The sequence below is a fragment of the Empidonax traillii genome, unplaced genomic scaffold (genome assembly GCF_003031625.1).
Source record: "Empidonax traillii isolate 1590-97213 ecotype Southwest subspecies unplaced genomic scaffold, ASM303162v1 scaffold999:size350973, whole genome shotgun sequence".
NCBI classification, from domain to species: domain Eukaryota; kingdom Metazoa; phylum Chordata; class Aves; order Passeriformes; family Tyrannidae; genus Empidonax; species Empidonax traillii.
The window spans coordinates 72,992-98,199 of record NW_020956192.1 but is presented as its reverse complement, the minus strand read 5'-3'; the positions used below and the strand labels follow the sequence as shown (position 1 = coordinate 98,199).

The window sequence follows — 25,208 nt, the reverse complement described above, 5'->3', positions numbered from 1 at the left end:
AAATGCAATGATACTGTACATGTAAATATGTGCTGTCTGTTATGTGTACAGTATGTATAAATTCCTTTTCTAGCCACAATCAAGTGTAAGCCATCAAGAGGAATACTAAAGTGGTATTGTACTAAACCTTTGCTAATGATCTTTACCCAGTCACTTCACTTGTCCCCCTCATGGACCTTTCCAGCTCACTCCTACAATAGCCTGCTTATATTCGAGTTTGTTATTTTACTCGGTCCCGAAAAAAGTATTTTGATTCATTTTGTAAATATGACTGTAAAAATAAGAGATTTAATGTTGTCTTTTAAATACTCCAATTTTCATTCTAATATGAATGTTGTTATATTGTACTTAGAAACTGTACCTTTAATATTACATTACCTTTATTAAGTGCATTGAACACATCGATTTTAGATGTGCTTTATGTACTGTTATCCTGTAATAAAACTTCAGCTTCTAATGGAAAAATCTGTCTTAACTTTTTGTCGGTAGCATCTTGCTAGTTATTCTGAGCTGTGGTTAGGAGGTTTATTCCTCAAGGAATGCACCGATACAAAATCAGGCTGTGCTTCTAAGCCCATGTGTCAGAGCTGTGTTCACACAAACATCTGTCAGCAGGGAAACAGGACAACTCCTGAATGCCTTTTAAGCTCCCCTTTTGGCCAACAAGAGCTTTAACCCTTCTCAGAATGGATGTGGATTGATCTACCTTCGCTCCCCTCTCCAGAGGTCACAGGCAGGGCCACACAGAGCTGTTTGTCCAGGACCATGCCCAACTTTTGAGAGTGTCTCCAAGGATAGTGACCCCAGAACCTCCCTGGGCAGCCTGTGCCAGTGTTTGTCACAGTGGAAACATGTTCCCTGACGTTTGTGTTTATGCCGTGGGAGTAAAAAGATCACCTGCAGGAAGTAGCACCATTTTATAAAAAGCAAAAAAAACCAAAAAAACAACAAAACACCACTAAAAACTCACCAAGATAAGCCTCCTGGTCATTCAGCTGTGTCACTGGTGCCATACCTGGTCTGGGCAGTGAGATCACTCGAGGCTCCTCCACCAGTGGGCTCTGGATGGGTCCAGCAGGGACAGGAAACCTTCCCGCTCCTCTTACTACACAAATGGAGAGAGGGCAGAATTAAAATCAATAACCTTAAAAGTGATCTGCAAAGCAAGCTGAAGACCCCCTTGTTGGTGGGTTTGGAAATCATTCTGAACCATCTCTGTGTTCTCATGTATTTGTGTGATAGTGCCCAGTTTTGGTCCCAGGACACCAAGGGTAGTACCCTGACTTCTCCATGTCCCATCCTCACTGCCCTCATTTCCCCACCTGTACAGCAGTGACGGGTCACTTTTTTGTTGTAACATTGCAGGCAAATGATTTTCCATCACCCAAACCGATAGGTTCTGACAATACCTGAATTCCACATTTCACCACGCTGGGAATCCTGATCATCAGGAAAAAAAAAAAAAAAAAAAAAAAAGTTTTGTGGCTCTGCCCACAAGATAACAAACGAGAAATGATCCAGGGAAACTGGACGGCCGAGAGAGGAACGAAGCTGAGGAACGGGGCGCCTCAACCCTCACAGACGGCCCCAACCCCTCAGGTACGGGCTGGGCGGCTGAGGGTGCCGCTGGACACCCCCCCCTCCTCAGGGCGCACCCCCCTGCCCAGGGCACAACCCCCTGCCCAAGGCACACCCCCCTGCCCAGGGCACATCCCCCTACCCAAGGCACACCCCCCTTCCCAGGGCACAACCCCCTACCCTAGGCACATCCCCCTGCTCAGGGCACACCTCCCTGATCCAGGCCCCACCTCTGCACAGCCGGGGCGGGACGTGCCCTCACGGCCCCGCCCGCCGTAACATGGCGGCCCCGCCCGCCGTAACATGGCGGCCGCCCCTGAGGCGCCGCTCCCGCCCGCGCTCCCATTGGCTGGCTCGGAGCACCTGACCCGCGCGGCTGGCGCTGATTGGCCGATGTCGTAAGGGGGCCTGCCAAGATGGCGGCCGAGGAGCCGCCGTTGAGCTGGTGAGCTCGTCCACCCTCCCGACCGACCCGGGCGGGGCCGCGGGACACGGCGGGGACAGTGGGACATGGCGGGGACAGCGGGACACGGCCCAGGGGGAGCGCAGCGGAGCAGCCCCCGCCCCGCCGGGCACCGCCCCAGCGCTGAGGGCGGGCGGGAGGGAGGGAGGGAGGGAGGGAGGGAGGGTGTGTGAGCCTTTCCCTGTGAATCCCTGCCCTGAGGGGCTCCGTGTCCGTTTGTACCCACGGCGAGGGACAGCGAGGGCTTGGAAATCCGGGGCCGGGGCGTTGTTCATGCTTGTAACACGAAAAGCCCCTCAAAGACGGAATTCGGCTCCTTTAACGCAGGAGTGCGATGGGTTTGAATTAGTTTGTGCGTGATGGGTTTGGATTAGTTTGTGAGGTAAGACGTAAATAAATTCTTTCTTATACCTTTCACAATAGCTTAGGAAGGTTGGTGTCCTATAATCCTTCTACACTGGGCTACATTAAAAAAAAAAATCGAAGGTAAGATCAGTGTAGAACACAAACCCAACTCTTTTCTAGAAAAAGAAAAACGACGTATCTTTCTCAAAAGTTCCAGCAAGTTCAACCCAAAGTTTGGTTTTTATTAATGATCATATGAAAGTGTGAAACTCCTATCAGTTTCTGTCACCACATCTAGAATCTATATATTGTATTAGTGAAACTGTTCTTTTGTAGTGTAAAGAATGTATATTTTACTGTTGAAAACCAGAAGGAATTAGTACATCCATAACTTCCACAAAGAGGAAACCTGGAAACACTGTGTAGGTGTCCTCTTTTATTTTATAAATTATTCTGGTTTTGTTTGTTGGGGGCAGGTGTGGCCTTTAATTTTTTTATATTGCAGTGTTGTGTTTTGTTTTGTTCTTTTTGTTTTTTTAAATTAGGGATATTACCCCCAAAAATGGCCAAGAAGTATTTTTCTCACACGAACTTTATGAAAAATATTCCTTGTCTCCGAGCCTGGCTGAACTGTGGCATTTATCAAGAAGGTATATTGTGTTACCTTATCCCCTGGTGCTCTTTGTTATCATCCATGGATAGATGCTCCTACTGTTTTGGGGCAAAGCTGGGTGTTCCCTGGCACACAGGGATTTGTTGCTGGCTCCTCCAGCTTGGTCTGTGCTTGAGCTGCTCTGGAGCCTCTGAGAGCAGGAGGAGTCCAGGTTGGGCCCTCTGGGATTCTGCGTCTCGGAGGGGGTATTTGGGGGGTTTGGGGATAGAGGTTGGGTTATGTTTTGGGGTGGTGCCTGTTGTTTGCTCTCTCTGAATGACCTGTAACTGGTCAGGGTGAGGGGCCTGTGATCCACAAACCAGACCTAGAGCTGTTTAGGGATTCACGTCTTGCTGTCTGTCTGGGTCTTCTCACCTTGTTGAAGGGTGACAGTCCCATACACTGAACTCCTTTTCACTTTTGGAAGGAGGCAGCACTGTTTTCATAAACCCAACTCCTTAGATGCAGTGGAGATGCAGTTAACTCCTTGATTATTGCAGAAACTCTATAGAGCGTTAGCTGAATGCTGGGAAGTGGAGCTGTGTGAACACAGGTGGTACAGGCAGTGTCTGTGCAGGTTTTATGTCCTTTTTTTCCTTAAGGAAGCAGAGTCAGTGTTTGTTCTGCATAGTGAAAGGCCTGTCTCGTACTGCTGGATTGGAGCTTTTGGGGGGCTGTTTTTAGACCAGTGGTTTTCCTCAGAAGTTGTGAAGCTGGTAGGGAGGTGCAGGTGTCTGCTGGGGAGTGAACAGTCACACCACAAAACCACTCCAAGGGGGAGGTTGAGCATGGGGGCAGATAATTTGTGCAAAAGGGTAATTACTGTATTTTTATGAACTGACAATGAGAACGTGCCACTTGAGAGGAAGACCTGCTCTCTCTATCCCACATCTTTAACCAGAGAAGGCAAGAGATGAGCACAGCCCTCTCAGCTTGCTGCTGGCACACCTGACACTGCTGTAGGACTCTGGGGGGTTTCTGGAGCAGACACTCAGCAGTGGGATTGTGGTCAGCCGTGGCATTCTGGTCAGCCGTGGCATTCTGGTCAGCCGTGGCATTCTGGTCAGCAGTGGCATTGTGGTCAGCTGTGGGTGGTTCGGGTGGGTTCACAGCCAGGAGAGGCCAGACAGGCTGCACCTGGGAAAGATCAGGAACTGGTGGAACTGGGCTGTGTGGCCATCAGGGGCAGGGAAGTTAAACCTCTTGGAGCAAACATGGAAGGAAAAGCTTGAGGAAATCTGCCAGTTTTTCTGTTGGGGTTTCTGATGGAGGTTTGCTGCAGCCTTGGTGCAGAAGCTGGGAAGGCAGGGTGCTGCTGAAATGGAGGGGGGAAGTTAAGCCGTCAGCTCCAGTGGAGGATAATGCTGTAAATATGGGCAGAGAAGCTCTGTCAGATTATTTTGGTTTGCACCCCGGTGAAGCCTGTGACAGCACTGCATACTGAAATGATCTTGATGTGCTGCCATTCCGTTCAGTGCTGAATACAGCCAATTTGAGCTGCTAGAATCTCTTGATGTTCCTCCATTGGCATATCTGAGTCAGCATCTTGTCGCTGCTCCAGCTTAATTAAATTTGCCAGTTTGTGCCACGGGGATGGACACATCCCTGTATCCAGAGAGACAGCTGTGAAGTGTTATTAAGAGCTGTGGATGTGATACTGCTGGGTTTGAATGACACTAGAGATGTTTCCTACTGCTGAAATGCTGTCTTAAAAATATGCTTTTTCCAAGATCAGCAGTTAATGTTCATTTTGTCTGCCTTAAGTATTTTCTCTCTTAAGAACAATTATTTTAAATAGAGCAGGGCTCAGCTGGTCGGCCTTCGTGCACTGGAGTTGTTTTAGGAACCAGCTTTGTTGTTGTTAGGGCAGCTGTGCCCCTTGCCCTGGCCTGATGGTATTTGTGGTGGCTCTGTCCAGTGTTGTTTAGAGTAGAAAATTAAACTCTTGTGTGCTCTGTGAGAATTTCTTCATTGAAATCTAGAATTTCTGGTGTTACAATGAAGTAATTTAAATTTTCTTCCTTTAAAATTAAATACTTAACTAGAAAAAGCCTTTCTCCCTTACTATCATAACTGACTTTTAAGTTTTAACCTTTCTGAGTGCAAACTGAACACCAGCCATCAGTGAGTGATGAAATGTGGAGATTCTTTATCTTTTCATTAGTGATGGGTGTTTCCAGAGCAAGGAATCCATTTCACATTTAGCTTCTTACCTCAATATTTAGTATACAGACTAATATATTTTGTTTGATGAGAAAAAAACCCACTACTTTTTTCCCCCCTGTTTTTAAACAAGTGGGTAAACCTTCTGCTGGTACTGAGGGCGAGTCTGATTGTCCAGGTGGAGTTTCAGAATGAGAAAAGTCCTCTGGCACAGACCAGGGATGGGAACAGCACAGACCAGGGATGGGAACAGCACAGACCAGGGATGGGAACAGCACAGGATCCCTCAGAGCATTTTGCTGGATTTGAAGTTTAGGCTTGTATGACTGCCTCTATTTGTTAATTCTGACAAATATTAGTATTTATGTGAAAAGTGCAGGTTGTTTGTCACTTCTCTTTCAGAGAGGCCAAGAAGAAGGTAGAAGCCCTGGGAAACTCCTCGGAAAACAGGCAGCCCTGTGACAGGCAGGCTGCAGAGCCAGCTGGGGCAGAGGCCAAAAGCACGAGTGAGGAGCATCCTTTTCCAGAGCCCAGGGTCCCCTATCCATTCACCTCTTGCCTGTCTGAGAAGGAGCAGAAAACGTACTTGTATCTCATGACTAAGTACTCCAAAAAACCGAACCATTTCCAAGTGACTGCAGCGAGTCAAAGGGAGCTGTTCACGTATCTGGTGAGTGCACAGCTGCGGACACAGCCACGTCACAAAGGGAGTCATACCGCTTTTTTGTTACAAAGAAGAAAGGGGAAGGTGGGCACACTGGTTTTTGAGTTCAGTTTGTCGTGATCCCTTTGTCCTGGAATTGGTGTGCTGCCTCATGAGTGCTCACAGGAGCAGAGGGGCTCGAGTGCAGCTGAGCCTGTCATTAAATGGCTGTGGCCTTGTTGGGGGGAAGTATCACTGGAGCTGAATCCTGTAAAATGTAATCAACAGCAAATGGTTTTGAGCCTTTCCATTTGGTTTCCCGTGCTTCCTTTTTAATGCTAACTCCTTTCTTTTGTGCTGTAACAGCAGGAATGTCATTCCCAGGCACATGAGTATCTGTTGTTGCTACTTCTGGTACGATTTCTGGCCAAGTCAGAGACAGGCACTTTGTGGCTTTGTCATGTAAACGTCATCAACAATGTCTTGCAGCCTTTGTTTTTATAAAGACTGTCAAAAGAGGTTTGCTGTTTGTTGAGGGGTGGTGTTTTGTTGGTTTGGGATTTTTTATTTTTTTTTTAAGGAAATAGGCCTCAAGGAATTTTTTTTCCCTGAAGTAAATCTCTGAGCATTTGCCAAATGGAGCAGCAAGTGGAATCTGTGCCCTCCCTCCCACCATTCATTACCTGTACTGCCTCTCTGGAAATGTTGCTGGTTACATACCTAGCATAGAGGATTCTGTTCTGCCTTAAAAGTAGATTTTTCCTTTCCCCAGCAAATGAAAGAAGTGGTGAACAATGAAATAGCAGAATTTATGAAGTTTGCCCAGAACGCTGCAAGAAGCTGTGCCCAGGATTATGAGGCCATCTCTGAGGATGCCCTGCGCTACACTGAGGTCAGTGCCAGCTGCCAGTCCGTCCTTTCTGGGGTAAGAACATGCACAGGCACTGCCCGTGGGATGTGCTGTCTCTGAACCGTGCTGGTTCCGTGTTGGGATGAGACACAGGTCGGCATTTCCCCTGTGCTGTGCCCCAGGGCTGGGCCTGGGGTCCACTGTAGGCAGGCTGGTGTGGTACAAGTGAAGTCCCTGAGTGCAGGATGTGTAAACACTTACTCCTCAGTGAAATGAAGTGCATCTCTGTATTTGGGAACAGAGAAGTTGCATTTTGGGTGTGCATTTACAGTAAGAAGTTGCTCCTAGAGATACACCACTGGACAGAATGTTACATTTTCCTCAGCAGTAGCATGTTACTGAGGCTCTTTAATTAGAGCTGACTCAGGCTTTAATCATAACCACCTGCACGTTCATGCTGTGTTAATTATCCACTGTGATGATTCTAAGATCAAACAGGAATGCAACTTCATGTATCATTCTTGGGTTTTGGAAAAGGAATTCCAGAATACAGGTGTGTTGAACTTTCCCATCAATGGGTTAACGCAGAGTTTGGGCACGTGTGAAGGCAAAAATCTTGCTTGCATTTTTTCCCTTTTCCCTAAAAATTGGGATTGGTTTTGCAATTTTATATCTTGTGTCTGTTTTTCAAAGTGATCTTGTCATCTGGTCCCAACATGTGTCTCCAGACCTGAAATCCTGTTTATTGTAAGGTTGATACCCGGAGTTAAAAATGAAATAGGGGCACATATTTAGTTTTAAACAATACTTGTAAAAATAATTCAGTCTGGTTACTGAATAAAAGTGAAATGTCTTAAGTGCATAATTCAGATATAAAAATTACCTGGAGTTGACATGATAGGAAGTTTCAACACCAGTGGAATCATCTTGCCTTTACCTTTGTGATTTTTACCTAGGCCTGTGTAAACTGGGTGGTAACACAGAAAAATACTAATTCCTCTAAAAGATAACGAACTAAAGAAAGCAATTACTTGATTTAGCACAGTTTTAACTGGACTAAACTGTATTTTTTAGTGATTGCTCGGTTTTGGTTTTTGCCTTAGGAACTGCTCCGTGCCTGTATTGGACATGTGCAGAAGCATCCCGAGTTTTACACTCTCCAGGAGACCACGAGTATCATGGGGGGGAAGTTCCACACACAGCTGACCTTCAGGCTGGAAAAGAATCTGCTTGCAATGGTAATATCTGTTGGGTTTGTGTTGGGTTCTTTTTTTTCAAATAAGCAGAATTACCTCAGGATGGTGTTCCACAAGGATTTGGGATTTTTGCAGCTTATATACAGTGCTTGTTAGGGGTTATAAATGATAATTAGAATTATTAATTGAAATGTTAATAAAATTATTTTGGTAGTAAAGCTGTTCACTGAGCGTTTGCCATAGAAAGATGGCGGTAACAGTATATTTTTCATATAACACGACTTTCTAGTGCAGCTGCATAGATTATTGGTGTTTTTCCTCACAAGAAGTGCAATGTTGGGTCAGCAAGATGCTGTTAAAGCTGTTTCCTGACTCTGCTTCGTTTCTCCAAGGGTACAGCACGACGTGGTAAAACAGATTTCCCTGCCATGCCCGTTCAGCTGCCCACAGACTATGGAACTGTTACATCTATCATAACTCCAGAGAAGAAGGCTCAGCTTATGCACAGTGTGAGTAACTTCCCATTGTCAGTCTGAAGGCACGTTTTGTATGTTTGCACTGGGAAGATCAGCGAGGCTTGCATTCTGTAGAACTGGGTTTTTTGGGCTGTTTCTTCCAGATAATTTATCAGCTAATTTAAGGGGTTTGTTCACACATCAACCCCCAAACTCTGAACAGAAGTGTGATTTCAGAGACACTTGTGCTGAGGGAAGGAGCAGAGGGGATGCAGGGGAAGAGGCTCTGCCCCAAGAGATGCTGTAGCTGCAAACAGCGTGTGGTGATGGCTCAGGTGGCAGAAAACACCAGCACAGCTGGATTCTGCTTCCTTCTCTCAGTGCTCAGTGCTCCTGGGCTTCCATTACCTCAGTCCTTCTCATGGGAATGTGTCCTCACAGTGTTGAACAGTGTTATCATTTCAGGTCTGAATTTGTATTCTTCATGGGTTTACATCTGTTTTGAGGTTCTTTATATGGGATTGGTACTGAAACAACTGGGCAGTTCTAACCATACTTTATTATTGCACATCTTTCTTTACTGTGCTATCACTTAACTCAGAAGAAGACATGTAATACATATTTGTGAGTTAATCTTCAGTGCGCTCCTGTATTTCATGACCATCTTAATTCCTGTTCAGCTCAGTAATTCAGATTTATAGGAATGAACTGAAAGTGCAAGTTCAGAAGATATTATTTTCTCATGCTGCAATGTTGATTGCATAAGATTCAGCCAGAAACCCTCAGGGGAGTTTTCTTCTTTTTCACTTCACTCTGAGGCACTGTGGTGGTGTTTGGACTTTTGTGGGGGGATGTTGATCCCTGTTTGTTTGGGTTGGGAGTTCTTCTCGTAAATTGAAATCTGTGTATATTTCTTTAAAAAAAAAAAACACTTTAAAACAAATAATTTTTTTTCCTTTTCTGTTTAGGATGTTAGTTCAGATCCAAATGCAGAAAAACTGGCTTTGAAATACTGTCCTCAAGTTGTTTTAAGTAATCAGTCATTATTTACTTTACTGAATAATCATGGGCTAAACTACAAGGAGCAGTGGGAAATTCCAGTTTGTGTTAAAATGGTCGCTGTTGCAGGTATGGGATGTTTTTGTTATGAAAGTTTGGTGTTTTGTCCAAAAAAGCTGTAAAGCTGATCAGGTGTCACTTGTTACAGTTGTCTGCACCTCGTTGCTGGGAATAGTCCCAACCTCCACAGTTACCCCATAAACATTGAATTTGGACACACAGCTGTTTTCCACTTGGGCAAAAAGCAAAGCCAACCAAAAAACCAGTTAAATATCCTTTTGCTTTTCAAAACTGGGAGTTGTGGGCCTTGGAAAGAAACCAACTGCACAAAGCTGTTAAAATTACCCAGTGAACTGATTTCAGTAAGCTCAAAAAGAAAGAGCCATTCTGAAAAAGGAAAGAGCAAACATTTTCTGGAATTAAAAGTATCTATTTACATTATAGAATAGTAAAAAAGTAATGGACATCCATGGAGATCCTTTTCCCAATTGCAACAAAAATAGTTTTAATCAACTGATGAATTCATCTGAATGCTTTACTGCGGTTGTCAAGCCCTCCTTCAGTAATCTGAATATAGATAACCTTTTTTTTTTTTAAATCCACTGGGGTTTATTCATTATGAGTATTTAGAAGGTTTGTTGTCTCGGAATGTCCTTGTGTGCATCTCACAGAGATTTCTAAAGCAGATTTGAAGATGGTAAATAAGCTATCAACTGTCTGCAAATTATACAATTTTGTGCTTTCCTACATCAAATGAAGTTACTTTATCAGTAAAGATATGCCTGACTCCTTTTGTTATCAGCATTACAGTTTTTAAACTTAATTTTGGATCCCAGGTTAACACCTAAAGGGCCTTCAGAATGTGATTCTTGAAGGGTTTCTCTGCCCCTTCCTTTTCCACCTTTCCCTGTGCCCAACCCCTTGCAATAATTTATTTCTGTGTTCCCCACGTGCCTTTGCTCTCTGTGTGATGTGGGCAGGGCATCACTTTGGTTTTTCCTTTTTTATTTCATTGTTATTCCTGTGGAGGTGTGTTGGGGTGTGAACAAGGCACAGCTTCACTGCTGGGCAGCGACACTTCACAAACAAAAACTGACTTTCATCCAAGGGGAAAAAAAGACCTTCTTGGAAAACAGTACATTGGATGATAAAATGCAGTAGAAGAAGCGATGAATCCTAAATTCTTGTTTTACAAATTGCCTGTTGAGAAGTGCATTTGAACTGCTCTCAGCTGGTAATGTGGGTTGTGTTGCTGCTGCACTCCATCATCACTCACACTGTGCCTGCACTTGTATTTTCTGTTCTTGGTGAGTGAGGGGATCGTTTTTCATTTCTTCTTCCGTGAATGTGGAATGGATTTGACCACAATTGAAAGTTGAAGGATTTATTAATTGCGTTATACAACAGTCTTTCTTCCTTTCCTTTAGTAAGTACTCAATCTCTTTTTGTTCTTGAAAAGGTAGCAAACCAGCTAAAGTGGTTTATGTTGATTCACCCCTGCTGAGAAAAGAAATGACAATAAGAGAGAAGAATCAAATCTTCCACGAAATTCCAATGGATTTCCTAGCAACTAAAACATCCTACGTTTCAATTTCTGATGTGTGGATGGACAAACCAGCTGAGGACAATCTGTTCCAGTGGGATGTATGTAGGTTCACCTACTCTTAAAACCAAAAACTTGTGTTGTATTTCCTAAGTTCCTTTTTTTCTTTTTCTGATAGTGAAGGAAAATGTTTAGTTTTTCTGTTGATAGTTTTCCTACTGCTGAGTTATGGACCCTGTTGTAAAGTGTCTGTCTAGTTCCTTTAAATGCTTCTACTCCTTGGGCATCTCAGTTTTCCTGCTGACTTCATTAAAACATCTTTTGATCAGTTCTCTGAACTTTATTTCTCTCTGGAAAGGCCTTCAACTCTTAGGACTCAAGGTATTCCATGTTAAACAGGAACACTTTTTCAATTACTGCCCCTCTTTCCCAGCAGTCAAAATGTGGATAGTAGAACACTTTTCCTCTTTTCACCTTGACCATGTCTTGTTTGTGATTAACACATTGTGTTTCTTGGTTTGTTTTATTGGTTGGGTTTTTTTTAATATTATTCCTTTTTCATCCCTGTGTTAAGGTGTCCTCTGATAGCTACCAGTGCAGGAAGATTCCCCTTCCAGATGACACAGGGATGGACTTTGACGATGATGTTACAGAACTGGAAACTTTTGGAGCATCTGCCAAGCTCTCAAGAAGTTCTAAAGTGGAAAGTACTGTTCCTGCAGTTAATAACACTGCTAAAGTTTTATCTCACAGCCTGAAAACGGGGGGAAACAATTCATCCACCCTGAACAGTGGAGATGAAGAGGGGAACCCCCCCCTTTCTGAGCAGGAGGTTTCAGCACGTGCCACTCTGCAGCTTCCATCATCAGATGGCATTCCAGGCTGCAGCCCTGGAGAGGATCCCCCTGCTGGGTCAGTGCAGACGGGGCCGAGCACAGCTCAGAGTGCTGGCACCAGGGAAGAGCTGGGCAGTGGAACCCCCGCCGAGGCTGTATGTGATGCAGTGAGTGACAGGGAGGGGGCTGGTGCTGCCCAGAGCCACGAGAGCCAGCCTGCCCTGTGCGGCAGCGACACGGACGAGGAGCGCTTGGTCATCGATGCAGAGGGTGCCAACACCCCCCGCTGCCAAACAGCTGCCCCAGCCCCTGAGTGTGATCCCTCAGCACAGCCTGCAGGGTGTCCTTCTCCCACCCCCATCCCTGCAGCAGCCACGGCTGACGGCTCGGATCCCACGGAGCAGGGAAGCAAAGCCTCCAGGAAACCCCCCAGGAGGTTATCCAAAGAGCTGGATCCCGTGGGGCAGATCCTCAAAATGCAGACGGAGCTGCTCAAGTCGCCTTCCCAAAAAGCTGCCGAGCCAGTGGGGAGCTGGGACAGTCCTAATGCTGGGCCAGCCCAGGGGCCTCCGTCCCCAAAACCACTGATGAGCTCCAGCACAGAGAGCGGGCCTGCCCCTGCCTCCAACGCCAGCAGGAACACCTGGACCTGGCTCTTCGAGGGAGTGCCAAAGAGTAAGTTGAGGGTGTTCACTCTGCAAGGAGGAGAGTGTCCAATTTTGGATCAAATTTAACAGGAAAACCTTTGAATTCCTTCATCTGAAGAATGTGGTAATAGAGCACCTGTTACACTTATTTGGAGGTGTGTCTTTAATTCTCCCACGGGGAATGTGCTCTTAACTCCTCTCTTGCACTCCTGAGGGAACATTTTGGGAGCTGTTTGTCCACAGAGCTGAATGTGCAATACTGTTTTACTGTAGGGAAACAAAAAGCTGTTATACTCAAGGTTTTTAAGCAAGGAAGAGAAATAATTTGGTAGTGAAATGAGTAGTTTTTGCACTGAAATTCAAATATTTGAGTAGTCTGGTCTGCAGAAGTAGATTCTTGTCAGTCAGAAGTGGAACTATTTGACTTTTTCTGTACAATAGAAAGATAATCAAATTATGCATCTGATAATGTAGAAATTAATTACTTGATTACTTAATCTCTAGTTCAACACAACTAATTCAGTTGAAATTGTGTCACCACTTGCTGAATTTCAGTAGTCACTGCAAGACCATCTCTCCTCCCTCAGTCTGAAGGGCCAAGCAGCATCTTCCTGTTTCTCTGTCTCTTAAAAAGACAAGAGTCTGCAATTCAGGTATTTGACAATGGAAATATTGGTGTCCAGTTTGAAACCTCTCGGCATGTCTGTCTGGCACAAAGCCAGAGTTAAGTTATGCATTTGACTGACAGCAAATCACCTCCAGCCCCTTCCGTGGCATCTCCCACGCTTCAGAACATATTCAAAGATGCACAGGAGCTCTGAGTTTGATGTTAAATGTGTTTGTGGCAAAACCCATTTACAGGTGTCATTTTGACATGTGTTTCCACATTTCTACAAGAAAACAAAAGAACTGGATACACTGTCAGTAAATAGTCCTTAACAGGTTGGAGTCTGTTCTGTTTATTTGAAATGTTTTGTTAAAATATCTCTCTCTATGTATAAAATACCACTCTTTGATAAAGGGAACATTTTCCAAGTGTAATTACTTTTAAACTTTTTTTTTATACGTGGCTTTTTTGTGCCTAATGAAATAGTTTTCACCTGAAAAATCTTAGGAAGCAAACCAAATTTTAGGAAAAAAAAAACCAACCAAAAAAAAAAGAAAAAACATGCTGCAAGGGAAAAAAGCTGAAAAGTGTACAAGCCTGTGAGTCTGTGTATTTTTTGTTCCCTGCAGGAAAGCTGCCCAGCGAGCTGCAGCTGCTGGAGGAAGCCCCCTCAGAGTACACAGCCCCTCGGGAGGGCAACGTGGTGTACAAGCTGTTCAGCCTGGGCGAGCTGCTGCTCCTGCTGCGCTGCAGCATCCACAAAGTGAGGGCTCTGCCACGCTACCAGAGGAAGAAAAAACCCCAGAAGGTGCTTTGAGCTTTTGATGGCTTGGGTTTGATTAACAGCTGTGCCCAGCTGGCATCTCTGGGATTCCCTTTCAGCGTTTGTGCTTTCACTCAGACAGTCTGTACATTTAATTGTAACTCTGCAGCTCTTTAAGTCGGTATTTGCTGCAGGAAGAGAAGGAAGAATAACTTGTGGTTACTTGAAAGCTGCTTGATCAGAAGATCAGCAGGTGTGAATCTCTGTTGTTTACTGCAGCAGAATGCAGGGCTGATGGAAACTCCCCTCAGTTTGACCTGTTCCTAAAAGTTTAATGCAGTGATGGGGCTTTGACCCAAAGGTTTGAGAATGCCCATGATCTTAAAGATTTCCAAGCAGGATTCAGCCTTGCTGTTGTGCCTAATTCAGCAGAGAAGCAGGAGATAAAATGAACAACCCAGGACACAAAGATAAAAAGAGATCCTCTTCATTCTGCTTGAGAATACTGTGGGGTCCATTGTCTTAGCAAATGGTTTCTCTTTTGAAATGAAGTGGTTTAAATGCAATTCTAATAGAAATGTAACATCAGGGGAAGGGGGGCTTGTTCTGTGATGCTCAGTCACTTGTTTTGTGCAGCACGTTGGATGGGCCCTGTCCCTCCTGAGGGGACACAATTCCAGCAGGCAGGATGTGACCCTTTTGCTTTGCTGGAGAGGAAAAGGATCCTTGGAGCTCTGACTCCTTCCCAAGATTCTGTGCTCAGGAGGTTACTTTGAAGAAATGCCATGCCTTTGCTGGGGATCCCCTGCCCAGAAATGCCTGTGAATAGCAGCTTGGTGTGTTACTTGCAAACTGAGCACTTGTGTTTTTTGTAGTTTCTGCTGCAATCCAAGCTGTGGTTTGTCAGTGAGAAGAGGTTTGTTTGCTCTGTCAGTGTTAACACACAAAGGTTTGCCTCTGATTTCAAGTGAGGCTCCAAGCATCAGGTTCTGATTTCAGGTGAGATTCTGACAGGAGCAATAAAGGGCAGGTTCCACCAATAATAAGTAATCAGACATACAAGATATTTTTCCTTGAATTGCTGCAGAGGGCAGTAGAGCACAGAAGTGTGAACTTCAAATGAATTTAGCTGCATGGAAAGATGAGTCAGGGTTGGAATTTGATCATTTATAAAAGCTTGCCTGGGCCTTTCTCACTGCTCTTTTTTTGGCTTTGTGCCTGTCACCCTCCTCTGTTTAATCCAGAGGCTCTGTATCAAACCCCAGGGTCTGCACTGTGGGGTTTGCAGAATGGGAGCCATCAAACCATGTCTGTGTTGCTCCAGCTATGGTGGGGGACTGTGGGCATTATAAACTACAAAATGGGGTTAAATTGTGGACATTTCTGGACAGCAAGTGCTGATTTTTCTCTTATTCCCTCTTTTACAGCTTACTCCCATATTCCTGCTGCCAAAACTGGAATACCAGGCCTATTACGGGGTGGAAGCTCTGACAGAAAGCGAAGTGTGTCAGCTGTGGACAGAGAGTTTGCTGCATTCTCAGTGTTTATTTTATATTGGTAAGTTCAGGTGTTGATTTTTTCCCCAAGAAATGTGAATGTGTAGAATAACAGAGGAGATACATACTTATTAAAGGTCTAGTCCATATGTCCTTGTTTATTTTATTCCTGTTTTGTTTTCCACTTTCAAGTATGTGTTTTGTCTTAAAATTTGAGTTGGGTGGTGAATGAGGATATTCCAACTTTGGGTTTAGATAAATAGTATCCATTAATGTTCGGTTTGCTTCTTTTAAGGACAGATGTATCTGTAGTGTGGATTCAGTTCTGTGAAGTTAGAAATCTTCCTGACTTGATGTATCTGTGGGTTTTGGGGGGAGTTTTTAGCTCTTGGGTTTTTAAATGACTCATAGGCACCATGAATTACCACAGGATTGGTAAAATACTTCTTGATGGAATGTGAGCTGTAAATTTATCTTATCACTCGGTGAAAGCATTGTAAATAAATGAGTTATTGTGTACCAAAAGAGAAGAGGAACAGAGGAGCAGGTCTGTGGCTCAGAGGATGCTGATTCTTTGGCCTTTCAGCTTGCAGTGTGGGAGAGGCCAAATGTTATTTATTTATCATTGAAAACAGGAAATAATGCTGCTGTTTCTAAGATGTGGACAGGTAAGATACAATGAGGAAAACCAAGCAAGAGAGTAAACCAGGTTCTGCCACTGAGAAACAAGAGAAATTGCACTGCTTGAAAACAGTTCACAGGTGGCATGAGCCAGGCCCTTCAGGAGGCAAGTTTCACTAACAAATGTCCCACAGAAAATGCTGGGTTCCTGTTTGTGCAGTGGCATTTGGACATCAGGGAAGGGTTTATGTCTGTTAGGATGTATGTTCTGTGGAGCAATTAAAAATGCAAAATGCCTGCAAAGAACATGGCCAGATTGCTTTAACAGCCCTTTCAATACACAGAGAGCTTTCTGATACCCATTATCCTGCAATTAGAAAGGTTTTAAAGGGGAAAGTGTGCAACTTGGTGGTTGATATTTAGAATATGCTTGGCATGTGCTGTGAGTGCTGTTTGTCCAGTGAGTGTTGGCATTCCTGTAGGAAAAGCCTGGTTTGTGGGGTTGTTATGGCAGCAGGGGTGGCCTGGGCTCGCCTAACCTTTCCACTTGTGCACTGTATCACACTGCTGCTGGGGCTGACTCACACCACAGGGCTATTTTAGAAATGCTAACTGCAGCTTTGCAATTTCTACATACAAGGGTTGTATCCCACCAAGGAATTATAGGGGATGTGTGAAATCCCATGTATTTTTGAGGTAGTTCTGCTGATCCCGTGGTTGTCTGCTCTCTGTATTTAATGGAAATGATGTTTCTAATTTAAACTTGAAAAGCAATATTTACTGTGGTTTTTCCCTTCCTTTAAAAAAAAAATACCAAACCCCCACAAAGAGCTAATGATGTCCACAGTTCTCCATTTCTAACTGCATCTCACCCTGCAATAGAGGAGCATTTCTTCTCGTTTTCTTTAAAAGCAGCCCAGCAGATGGAATTGCACTGCAATTTGGCTGCCTGGAGAAAATTTTATCAAGGTTTTTATAACATTTCCGGAGTCGGAGGCAGAGGAAGTGCAGGGAGAGAGTGATGTGTTTGCTGAGCACACAGAGTGTGTGTAATCTGTCTAATCTGCCATCAGTACAGGGTACCTGAGGCAGGGCTGGGCAGGAGCTGCAGACAGCTCAGGAACAGCCCTTGGAACAGCCACTCCTGCAGGGTGGGACTGGACAGGCTGGGAACTCCTGGGAGTGCAGGAGGAATTGGAAAAATGCAATGCTGCAAGTGTCCACATTTACTCAGAGGGCTCTTTGCATTAGAAAGCTTTGTCCTGAAACTCCAGGGACAATTCTCCAAGGGTGATAATATCCTGGAATTGTGGGCAGCTTCAGATGGGGTGAATACCTCGTTCTCTGATGACTATCTGATTAATCTGATACCTGAAAGGAAGACTACTGCAGTTGTGCGTTTGGTGTAAGCAGAAAGGCAGACTTGACCTTTGAGACCATGCTATAATTTGAATTATTTTAAGTGGAATATTGTGGTTTATAATAAAGGAATTTTAAGCCATAGACTTACCCCACGGTGTGAGTGTGGAAGGGTGGAACAGCTTAGAAGTTCTTTCATCTTGAAAAGGCTTAATTCACTGTCTGAACTATCTTTGTATTGTCAAATTAGTGTGGATGGAAAGTTCTTTGGACCTTGGTCTGTGCCCCACAATTGTTGCTCAGTGTTGGAGGGAGGGATGTCACTCAGCCTGGTGACTCAGCAGTGCTGCCAGCCCAGGAGATGCCACCAGTGTCCCCAGGGCCTCCTGCTGGAGCTGCAAGGCTGAGGGGAAGCTGAATGTTTTATTTTCTGGTTTCTATCATCAAACAAGCCTGGAGCTCTGTCTTCCTCTTGCTCTTAGAGCACCTTGCCTGGCTGTTGGCTGAAGTGCCCCTCTGCTCAGGTAGCAAATGCTGCCTCTGCCAAGGGACTGATCTCTCTGACAGGTTTCCCAAATAAGGCACTTGTACTTTATCTGAGCAGTAAATAAAGTTGAGATAAGCTTTGCTGATCAATGGGAGCGTTTTCCCCTGGCCATTATTCACTTGTTTGCATTAAGTCCCTAAGAAAAGCCTTCTGCAAGAACAGTTTACTTTCACTTGAGTTCACTGTAAATTAAGATTATTTTAAAAATGGCTTGGAAAAAACCCTTTATGTTACTGTTTGGGTACTTACTGAATGTCAAGTGTTTCCAATCAGTCACTTCTCAAACATAAGGTACAGTTATATAATTTAGGTGGGAGTAGTTTATAGATTTTTTTTTTAATTATTTTTCCCCATTATGTTGTCAATGAGTTTGGAAATAGAGAAGTCTGTGATTTGAGGAGAGGCTGATGATGACAATACAGAATGAGTTCTGAATACAGTACTCACATTATTTTTTTAATTGTTTTTTAATGATGACTGCAAGTCCCTTTTCCTCTAATGAGCAATGCAGAACAGTAAATCTGGCTGCTTAGTCTTGCACAAAATATGGATCAAGGAAGGGTAAGGGGCAGCCTGGGCTGGGAAAATGGGAGGAGAGGAGCTTGGAGTTGTTGCTCCTCACCCTGTCAAGACAAACAGCCTTTGACCATTTTCCAGGAGCAAGGTAAGTTGGGATTTTTCAGGTGAGGGGGGGAAAAAGCAAGATAGAAAAAGTCAGAATCCCCAGAAAAATCAAATAGCACAATTGTTCAGGTAATGTATCGGAATAGAAAAACAAGTGTATTAAACTCAGAAGTAAATCTGTTGTAAAAATCAGCTTTGATGATCTGTCCAGTGAGGAATCCCAGTGACAAAGGTGAGGTGAACTTGGGCAGATATGAATTAACTGATGAGGGGAAGGCCACGGCAGAATAAGCTTGTGTATCCCCACATCACCCAAATGTAAGATTTCCTTTGTCCCCCAAAGGTTCCCAAAGACAGTCCAGCTATGGATGTCTGTACTTCAAGCAGCTCTACATTTTACTGTTGTTGTGCAACATTGATAAATACCTTTCACTGTTCTATGCTTTAAGAGAGTACATCTTTTTATTCTTTTAAAAATGCATTAGATCTGCAAATTATGCTTTTACATTTGTTCATTTTTGTTTTAATTGAGTTTGTTTTTTCAGGACATATTGATGCTTTCACATCAAAGCTTATTATGCTAGAAAAGGTTTCTCCAGAAGCTTTAAGAGAAAAACTCGGATTGATCAAGTGAGTATTTTTAATAATTTTTTTTTAGCAATGAATTGGAAACCCTAACAAGCCTTGCAAGCTACCACTTTTGGTATTTTTTTTTGCTTTCACAGGCCTGCAAATTCATTAAATATACTCCATCACATTTTGAAGAAAGTGTCTGAGTAAGTGCTCAACTCTTGTTAATTGTGTTTATACCTTCCTGAAAACCTGTTTGCCCCTGTGTGATTGAAAGCACGTCTGTGCTTTGTGTCCACAGCTGTATTTATACGTATTTATAAGCAGTGTAATTTTATAATTTATATGTATTTCTAATTTATATATAATATAAATTATATATATTATATATATAATATTTCTGTAATTCATATTTATTTATAACCAGTGTAAGACACTGGTTGAGGGACTGGAGTTTGCCCAACATGGACGGTTTTCAGTTGCATGTTTAGTTGAATATGATGACAAGCTGTACATTGTTGATAAATTAGTACATTAAGGATACATTATAAGCACAGTAATTAGTATGTATTTATCAGTATGGTTTAATTAATGCTTTCTTGTCCACAGTCTTTTTGTAAAACAGGGACTGATAAATAAATATCTCAAGATGTTTTGCTTTTGCATTAAGAACATAATAGCTATTCTGATCAACTAAAAATCAAAAAACCCACTTAAATACTGGTTTTCATTTTGAACTTTTCTCTTTGTAGTCTGCAGGAGGGCTCTTATTTATTGTCTCATGCTGCAGGAGATTCCTCAGTTTCAATTTACAAGAGCTGCCTCGACAAGGGCACGAGATCCTCCTACAACTTACACAAGGCTCACTGTGAGCTGCCTGCGGTCCCTGCCACTCTGTCGGTGCCCTGGGTGCCCCTGGATCCCAGCCTGCCTCTGCCCTACCACATCAGCCATGGCAGGGTCCCCTGCACCTTCCCCCCTGCCCCCCAGGAGGGCTGGAAGCACAAGGTCAGTCTCCCATTGCTGGAAAAGCAGAGCAGCAGCTTTGGGAATGCCCCAAAGCCCCCACTCCAGTCTGTTTGAACAGGCAGCAATGACACCTTAGAAATAAGAAATTTTCAAGCCCAGTTTCTCTTCAGCAGAGGTTGGCTCTGTGTGTAAAGCCCTGTGCTGGCTGTGCCTGGCTCAGCGGGCTGGGGGATGGTTCTTGGGGCAGGTTTAGCCACACCCTGTGACCCCACATGAGGGCAAACCAGAGTTGTGCATCTGTTCCTGGGCACCTCGGGCACGTCGGGTTCTGCCGGAGGAAAGCCAGGCATGGGGGAGAGGCAGGACTGGGGAGATGTGACAGGACAGCAGCTGTGCCTGTCCTCCAGCCTGCCCTCCAACAGTGTCACTGGGTGTGTTTGTGCTTGCTGCACATTTCAGATGATGAATTCTGGTTCGGTGTCCTGAGCTGCTCTGTGTTTGGATTCTCTCCCCGTGTGTGTGTAGATGGCTGGGGCAAAAGGACAGTCGGACACACCCTGTGAGGGACAGCCAGGAGCTGTGGAGACAAAAGGCAAGCCAGCTAAGCCTGTGAGAAATGAAGGTGTGGCTCCAAAGAAGCTGAGGAAGAATTTCTGCAAGCAAAGGAAAATGAAGAAGAGATGGAACACTAAGTACAACAAAATGCAACCCAAGTAGGGACGGGCCTGGAGAAGAACAAGAGGCAACAATAAATCTGGAGCTTTCTTGCAGCTTCAGAGGAGGCAGAACGAGCTGGCAGGGAAATGGTTCCATAGCTGGAGCATTCCCTAAACCTTGAAGCCCTTCGTCCCTCAGTGGAAGTGTGTCAAGGGAAAATCCCAAATTCAGTCAGAGAAAAAAGCAAGTGGTGCAGCCCCTTGGCTGCTGACAGGGGAAAAGTGTCTGCTGCTGCTCTGGGGTTTCTGCAGAGCTCCCTCATGAAGAATGAAGCAGTGGGTGACAATGCTCTGATTCCACAGAACCACCAGAAATGTAACTTGGCAGTGTCCTGAATTCTTCCAGAATCGCTACAGGTTTTTATTCTGACACGTTTTAAAGCTACATTTTATTTTGTATATTTTGCATAAGGAGAGCAACTTCAGGATCATTACTGAGCCTTTTTGGCACATGGTGTCTCCCAGCTCTTAAATAACTTAAATAATGTTTTTTTTTCTCTTTAGGTTGGTGTAACAAATGGGGTTTGGGGAACAAAAGCTGTGTGTATTTGAATAGCACGTGCCGTAAATTGCACTAGGAAACACACAGCTAAAGCATTACATTTTGCACAGCTCAACTAATAAAATACATTTTATGCTTCCCCACAGCAATTTCCAAAAATTGTTTGGATTCTGGCGTGTCCTCAGAAGTGACTTTTGCACTTACTGATTGTGTTTCTGGCTGGCCACAGCCTGAGTCTCCTGCCAGGTCCCTTTGAGGGGCAGTGGTGCTTAGCTGAGGTGTTGGTGGTTGCCTGGGGGAACAAGGGATGGGATCTTAGTCATGTTCCAGAAACCCTTCAGACTGTGCTGTGCCCCAGCAGTTGGAGGGACGCTGGAGCCACTTCCTTACTGTCCAGGAAGAGGCCGAGCAGTGTGATGTGCTTTCCTGGAGCTTGGGAGTCGCGTGGAAAATCCAGGTTGTTTGGAATGTTGGTGTTCCCTGATGTGCTTGTAAGGGGGTTGCTGGGGAGGGAAGGTTTCCCTGCATTACAGCTGGTTTAGGGGATGGGCTTGGAGTATTTCACCCAACAGAATCTCAGCACGAACAGTCCTCGAAATCGAGGCTTGAAAATCCTACTCTGATTTTGGTTTACATTTGCTGGATTTCTGCCTGTGCTTCCCGTTTGCAGAAGAGCTCATAAATTCTAGAGGGCTCCAAGAACGAGTCCAATAAATTCTTTCCCCTTTTTGCCTTGTAAACAACACAGCTGTTTTAAGCTGGGTGAGCCCACGTGTGTGTGATGTTCTGGAGAGCTGTTTGGATGCAGCGCTCAGACTGCTGTCCCAGGAAGCAGAGGCCCCAGAGTTGTTCTTGCAGGGTTTGGGTGGGATTTAGGAAGTTGGCAGCACACACACCTGCTCCAGCGTTCATTCCCCTGCTCGCTGGGGCTTGGCAGGACACAGCTCAGTGTCAGGAAGGTGAACACAAAAAACTTGTTCCCTGCAGTTTACCTGCTACAAAATCCTGAAGGGAGGGTTTTTTTTTTTAAATCAGGCTTAAGCAGTGCATGTATATTAAAAACTGTTCTTTGTCAAATACAGAGCATTTTCTGATGTGGGTCTTTTCCAACTGTTGGATGTATTTATAGTGTCGTTCGGTTTATTTTCTTTTTTTTTTTGCCGCTGCTGCTTTTAGTTGCAGCAATGAGCTGATTGATGACAGGCTGAACTGGGGTTTGCAAATTACAAACAGCTCTGATGCAAAATCCTCAGTGCCCTTAGTGACTCCTCATAATAGGAATATTTCAGCTGTGAGTCATTCTTCAGATAACTGACTCTGTGTGCAGGATCCAAAGCAGTTTGCAGTTTGTATATGTGAAAACTTTTGCCAGACTTGTATGGAATTTGGTTTCCTGATGCAGTTTCTTGTGTCAGGAATGGACGGTCTATCTGCCCATATACCTCTATGCCTAAAAGACTTGCATTTTTCTCTTAATAGTATATTCTTATGTAACACTAGTATATTATTGATAGCATATTGTAGTTTCTTATCTGTTTAGAACAGGTATAGAGACTCTGAAGTTTGGATACAACACAGGAGATGGCTTTTTAATTCAGTTATGTTTTGTTTGATCTCTTTTGGATTAAGTGGGACTGAGGTAATTTGCTCTGAGTTGGTGCTTTGAAAGGTTTTGTGGGTGGAAGTACCAAAGTGTACTCCATTTATAAATAAAAAAATAAGTCTATTCAAAGGAGTTTCATGAGAGGAGAAGGGAAAAGGGGTAAGGTGTTTCTTTCAGGCAGTAACATCTGAAATTTGAGACAATGAAAACGTGTCAACAAAATAACTGGTGAAAAATGTCTCAATAAAGGCAGCAAATGTGCTGGGTGTGAGTAGCTGGGTCACTGGTGCTGTAGGGACTGCTCCTGAAGTGCTGGTTACCTAAAGGAACACGGAATTGGGGGAGCCTGACTTGTGATGCCACCAGAGTAAAAATTCCTAAATGTAACACAGGTTATAGCTGTAGGAAGCAGGAAACCGCAGCTGAAGGAGAGTGAGTGGGCCTGGCTCTTACCCTGCAGGTAAGTGGAGCTCTACAGCCAAATAATGCTGCTCTTTTTATGGCCTCAGCCCACTGAGTTTGGGAGAAAAAGCCCCCAGATCTCCCAGTGCCGGCCTGGCATTTGTTTTCAGCTCTGTTTGGGTTGTGTGTTGGGGCTGTTTTGATGGAACTCTGCAACATGCTGCCAATTTTTAAATTGTCTGTACCATAGTTCAGTGTTGTGATTATTAAATAATACCAGTCCTAGTGCAGCCTTCAGGGCATCTCTCAGTGTTGATACTTCTCTGCTTTTCCAGGGAGAGAAAGGAAAAGGAAAGGCAGGAAGGCCCCGTTGTTCCCCAGGACAGCATGGCAGCTTTGTGTGACCTGTAACTGTAGAGGTAACACAGGGGAAATGTTATTTGAGATTAAAATCTTGCAATAAATAATTTTCTATTTTCTATTTTCTATTATTATGTCACTTTTCTATTATTATGTCAATTTTCTATTATTATGTCACTTAAATATTAAGAGATCGTCACTTTAAACTCAGTATTAAAAAGAATCAGGTAACAATAACCGTGGTGGGAAGGGAGGGGCTGTCACAGACCCCAGTGACACGTTCTCTGATTGCTGAAGTGGAATGCAGCAGCCAGTCCCTCTGTTCACTCACAGCATGCTCGTACAAGTGTGCATTTCCTATCTGTGATTGCCCTAATAGAGGAAGAGCGTTTATTTGGTTTTCCAAGGGCAATGTCCTTGTTCAGGAGAGCCAGAAGGAAAAGTGTGCAGATGTTGTTGACCTAAGGGATGTCAAGCAGTGAGCCCAGGCAGCTCCCTGCAGGGTGCCACTGGGAGTTGCCACTGCTGTGTTTGGAGCCAGCTCCCCCAGAGGTGAGGGAATACACCTGGGTTTCACTGAAACTTGGTCAGAGGCACTGAGCTGAACATCTGCTCACCGGCAGGGCCATCCCCTGCCCTGCTGTGCCCACCTCAGTGCTCTCAGGGCTCACCTGCCACCAGCTGCGATCAGTGACGACAGAAAAGAGCAAGCTCTCCCACAGCAGGTACTGTCAGAATTCTGTGAACGAGGGTAATGATCCTGACTCTTGAAAATCTAGGGGTGTAAAATAATTCTGGGTTTTGATAAACCTTGCCATGCTTTTGATTGCTTCAAAGGTGTTTCAAGCCTTTTGCTACTCAAGGCCGTGTAACCCAGATTCCATTTTTGAGAGTTTACCTTGCAGTGAGAGCTGCAGACTCCCTGTCCGCTCCCTTGCCACTGCCTTGTCCAGAGCATCCTGAATTCCTGCATCACTGCAGGCTTTTAGGAACTAATGCCTCAGAGACAGCAACCATCTGTGAGACGCTGGTGATGCTGATGATGTTACCTCAGTGCAGTCAGTCCTTTGCTGGCACTGCCCTGTGTGAGCACCCTGAGAACAGTTACATTTGGGTGTTTAGGTAGGAAAGGAGCCAATTAATTAATCAACAAAACAGTATCAGAGATGACAAAGTGATGCCAAATGAAGACTCTCTCCTGTCTATCCAACATGTACTCAAGGTGCTCCTGGGGAGCTCTCAGTGGGGTAAGTGCCCATCTCTGCACAAACAGAGGCAAACTTTGGGCATCTCCTGACGGGGTTTTTGTGATCTCATAGTAGACTTGCAGAGTTTATACATAGGTTCAGCCTTTAGGTGATCATCTGTGAAAAAAAGCCTGTCCTGCTGGGACTCTCTGGCTCTTTCTTTCCACGTCATTTCTTTCTGATGTACTTTAAGCACAGAAAGAAGAACACGAGGATTTTCTGTAAATGAATTTGTAACTGTCCATGTTAATAATCAGTGCTGAGATCAGTGCTTCTGGTGTATTCTTCAGAAACTATTTTAAAGCATCTATAAATGGAATGAGAGTGTTTGCTTAGAATTTAATTTCATCACTGAAAATGAGATCTGGAGTAATGATGCAACCTTGAAAACA

The 25,208-nt window shown here is 44.3% G+C and overlaps 1 protein-coding gene across 1 annotated transcript; it reads left to right on the top strand.

Annotated features, from left to right (window-relative positions):
• Positions 1–1,994: 1,994 nt before the first annotated feature.
• Positions 1,995–21,403, top strand: ICE2 (interactor of little elongation complex ELL subunit 2). Its single transcript, XM_027903908.1, has 15 exons — positions 1,995–2,023; positions 2,932–3,036; positions 5,604–5,871; positions 6,617–6,736; positions 7,798–7,932; positions 8,283–8,399; positions 9,314–9,473; positions 10,864–11,048; positions 11,522–12,458; positions 13,667–13,845; positions 15,228–15,357; positions 18,993–19,077; positions 19,173–19,223; positions 19,770–20,025; positions 20,512–21,403. The coding sequence occupies exons 1-15, from the start codon at positions 1,995–1,997 to the stop codon at positions 20,701–20,703; spliced, it is 2,949 nt and encodes a 982-aa protein (XP_027759709.1). The 3' UTR covers positions 20,704–21,403.
• Positions 21,404–25,208: the final 3,805 nt, after the last annotated feature.

Excerpts from the sequence above, each read along its gene's own strand:
- ICE2 (XM_027903908.1), top strand. The coding sequence starts at position 1,995 with ATGGCGGCCGAGGAGCCGCCGTTGAGCTG. Across the intron at positions 5,872-6,616 it reads GGGAGCTGTTCACGTATCTG|CAAATGAAAGAAGTGGTGAA; the intron begins GTGAGTGCACAG and ends TCCTTTCCCCAG. Across the intron at positions 13,846-15,227 it reads GGAAGAAAAAACCCCAGAAG|CTTACTCCCATATTCCTGCT; the intron begins GTGCTTTGAGCT and ends CCTCTTTTACAG.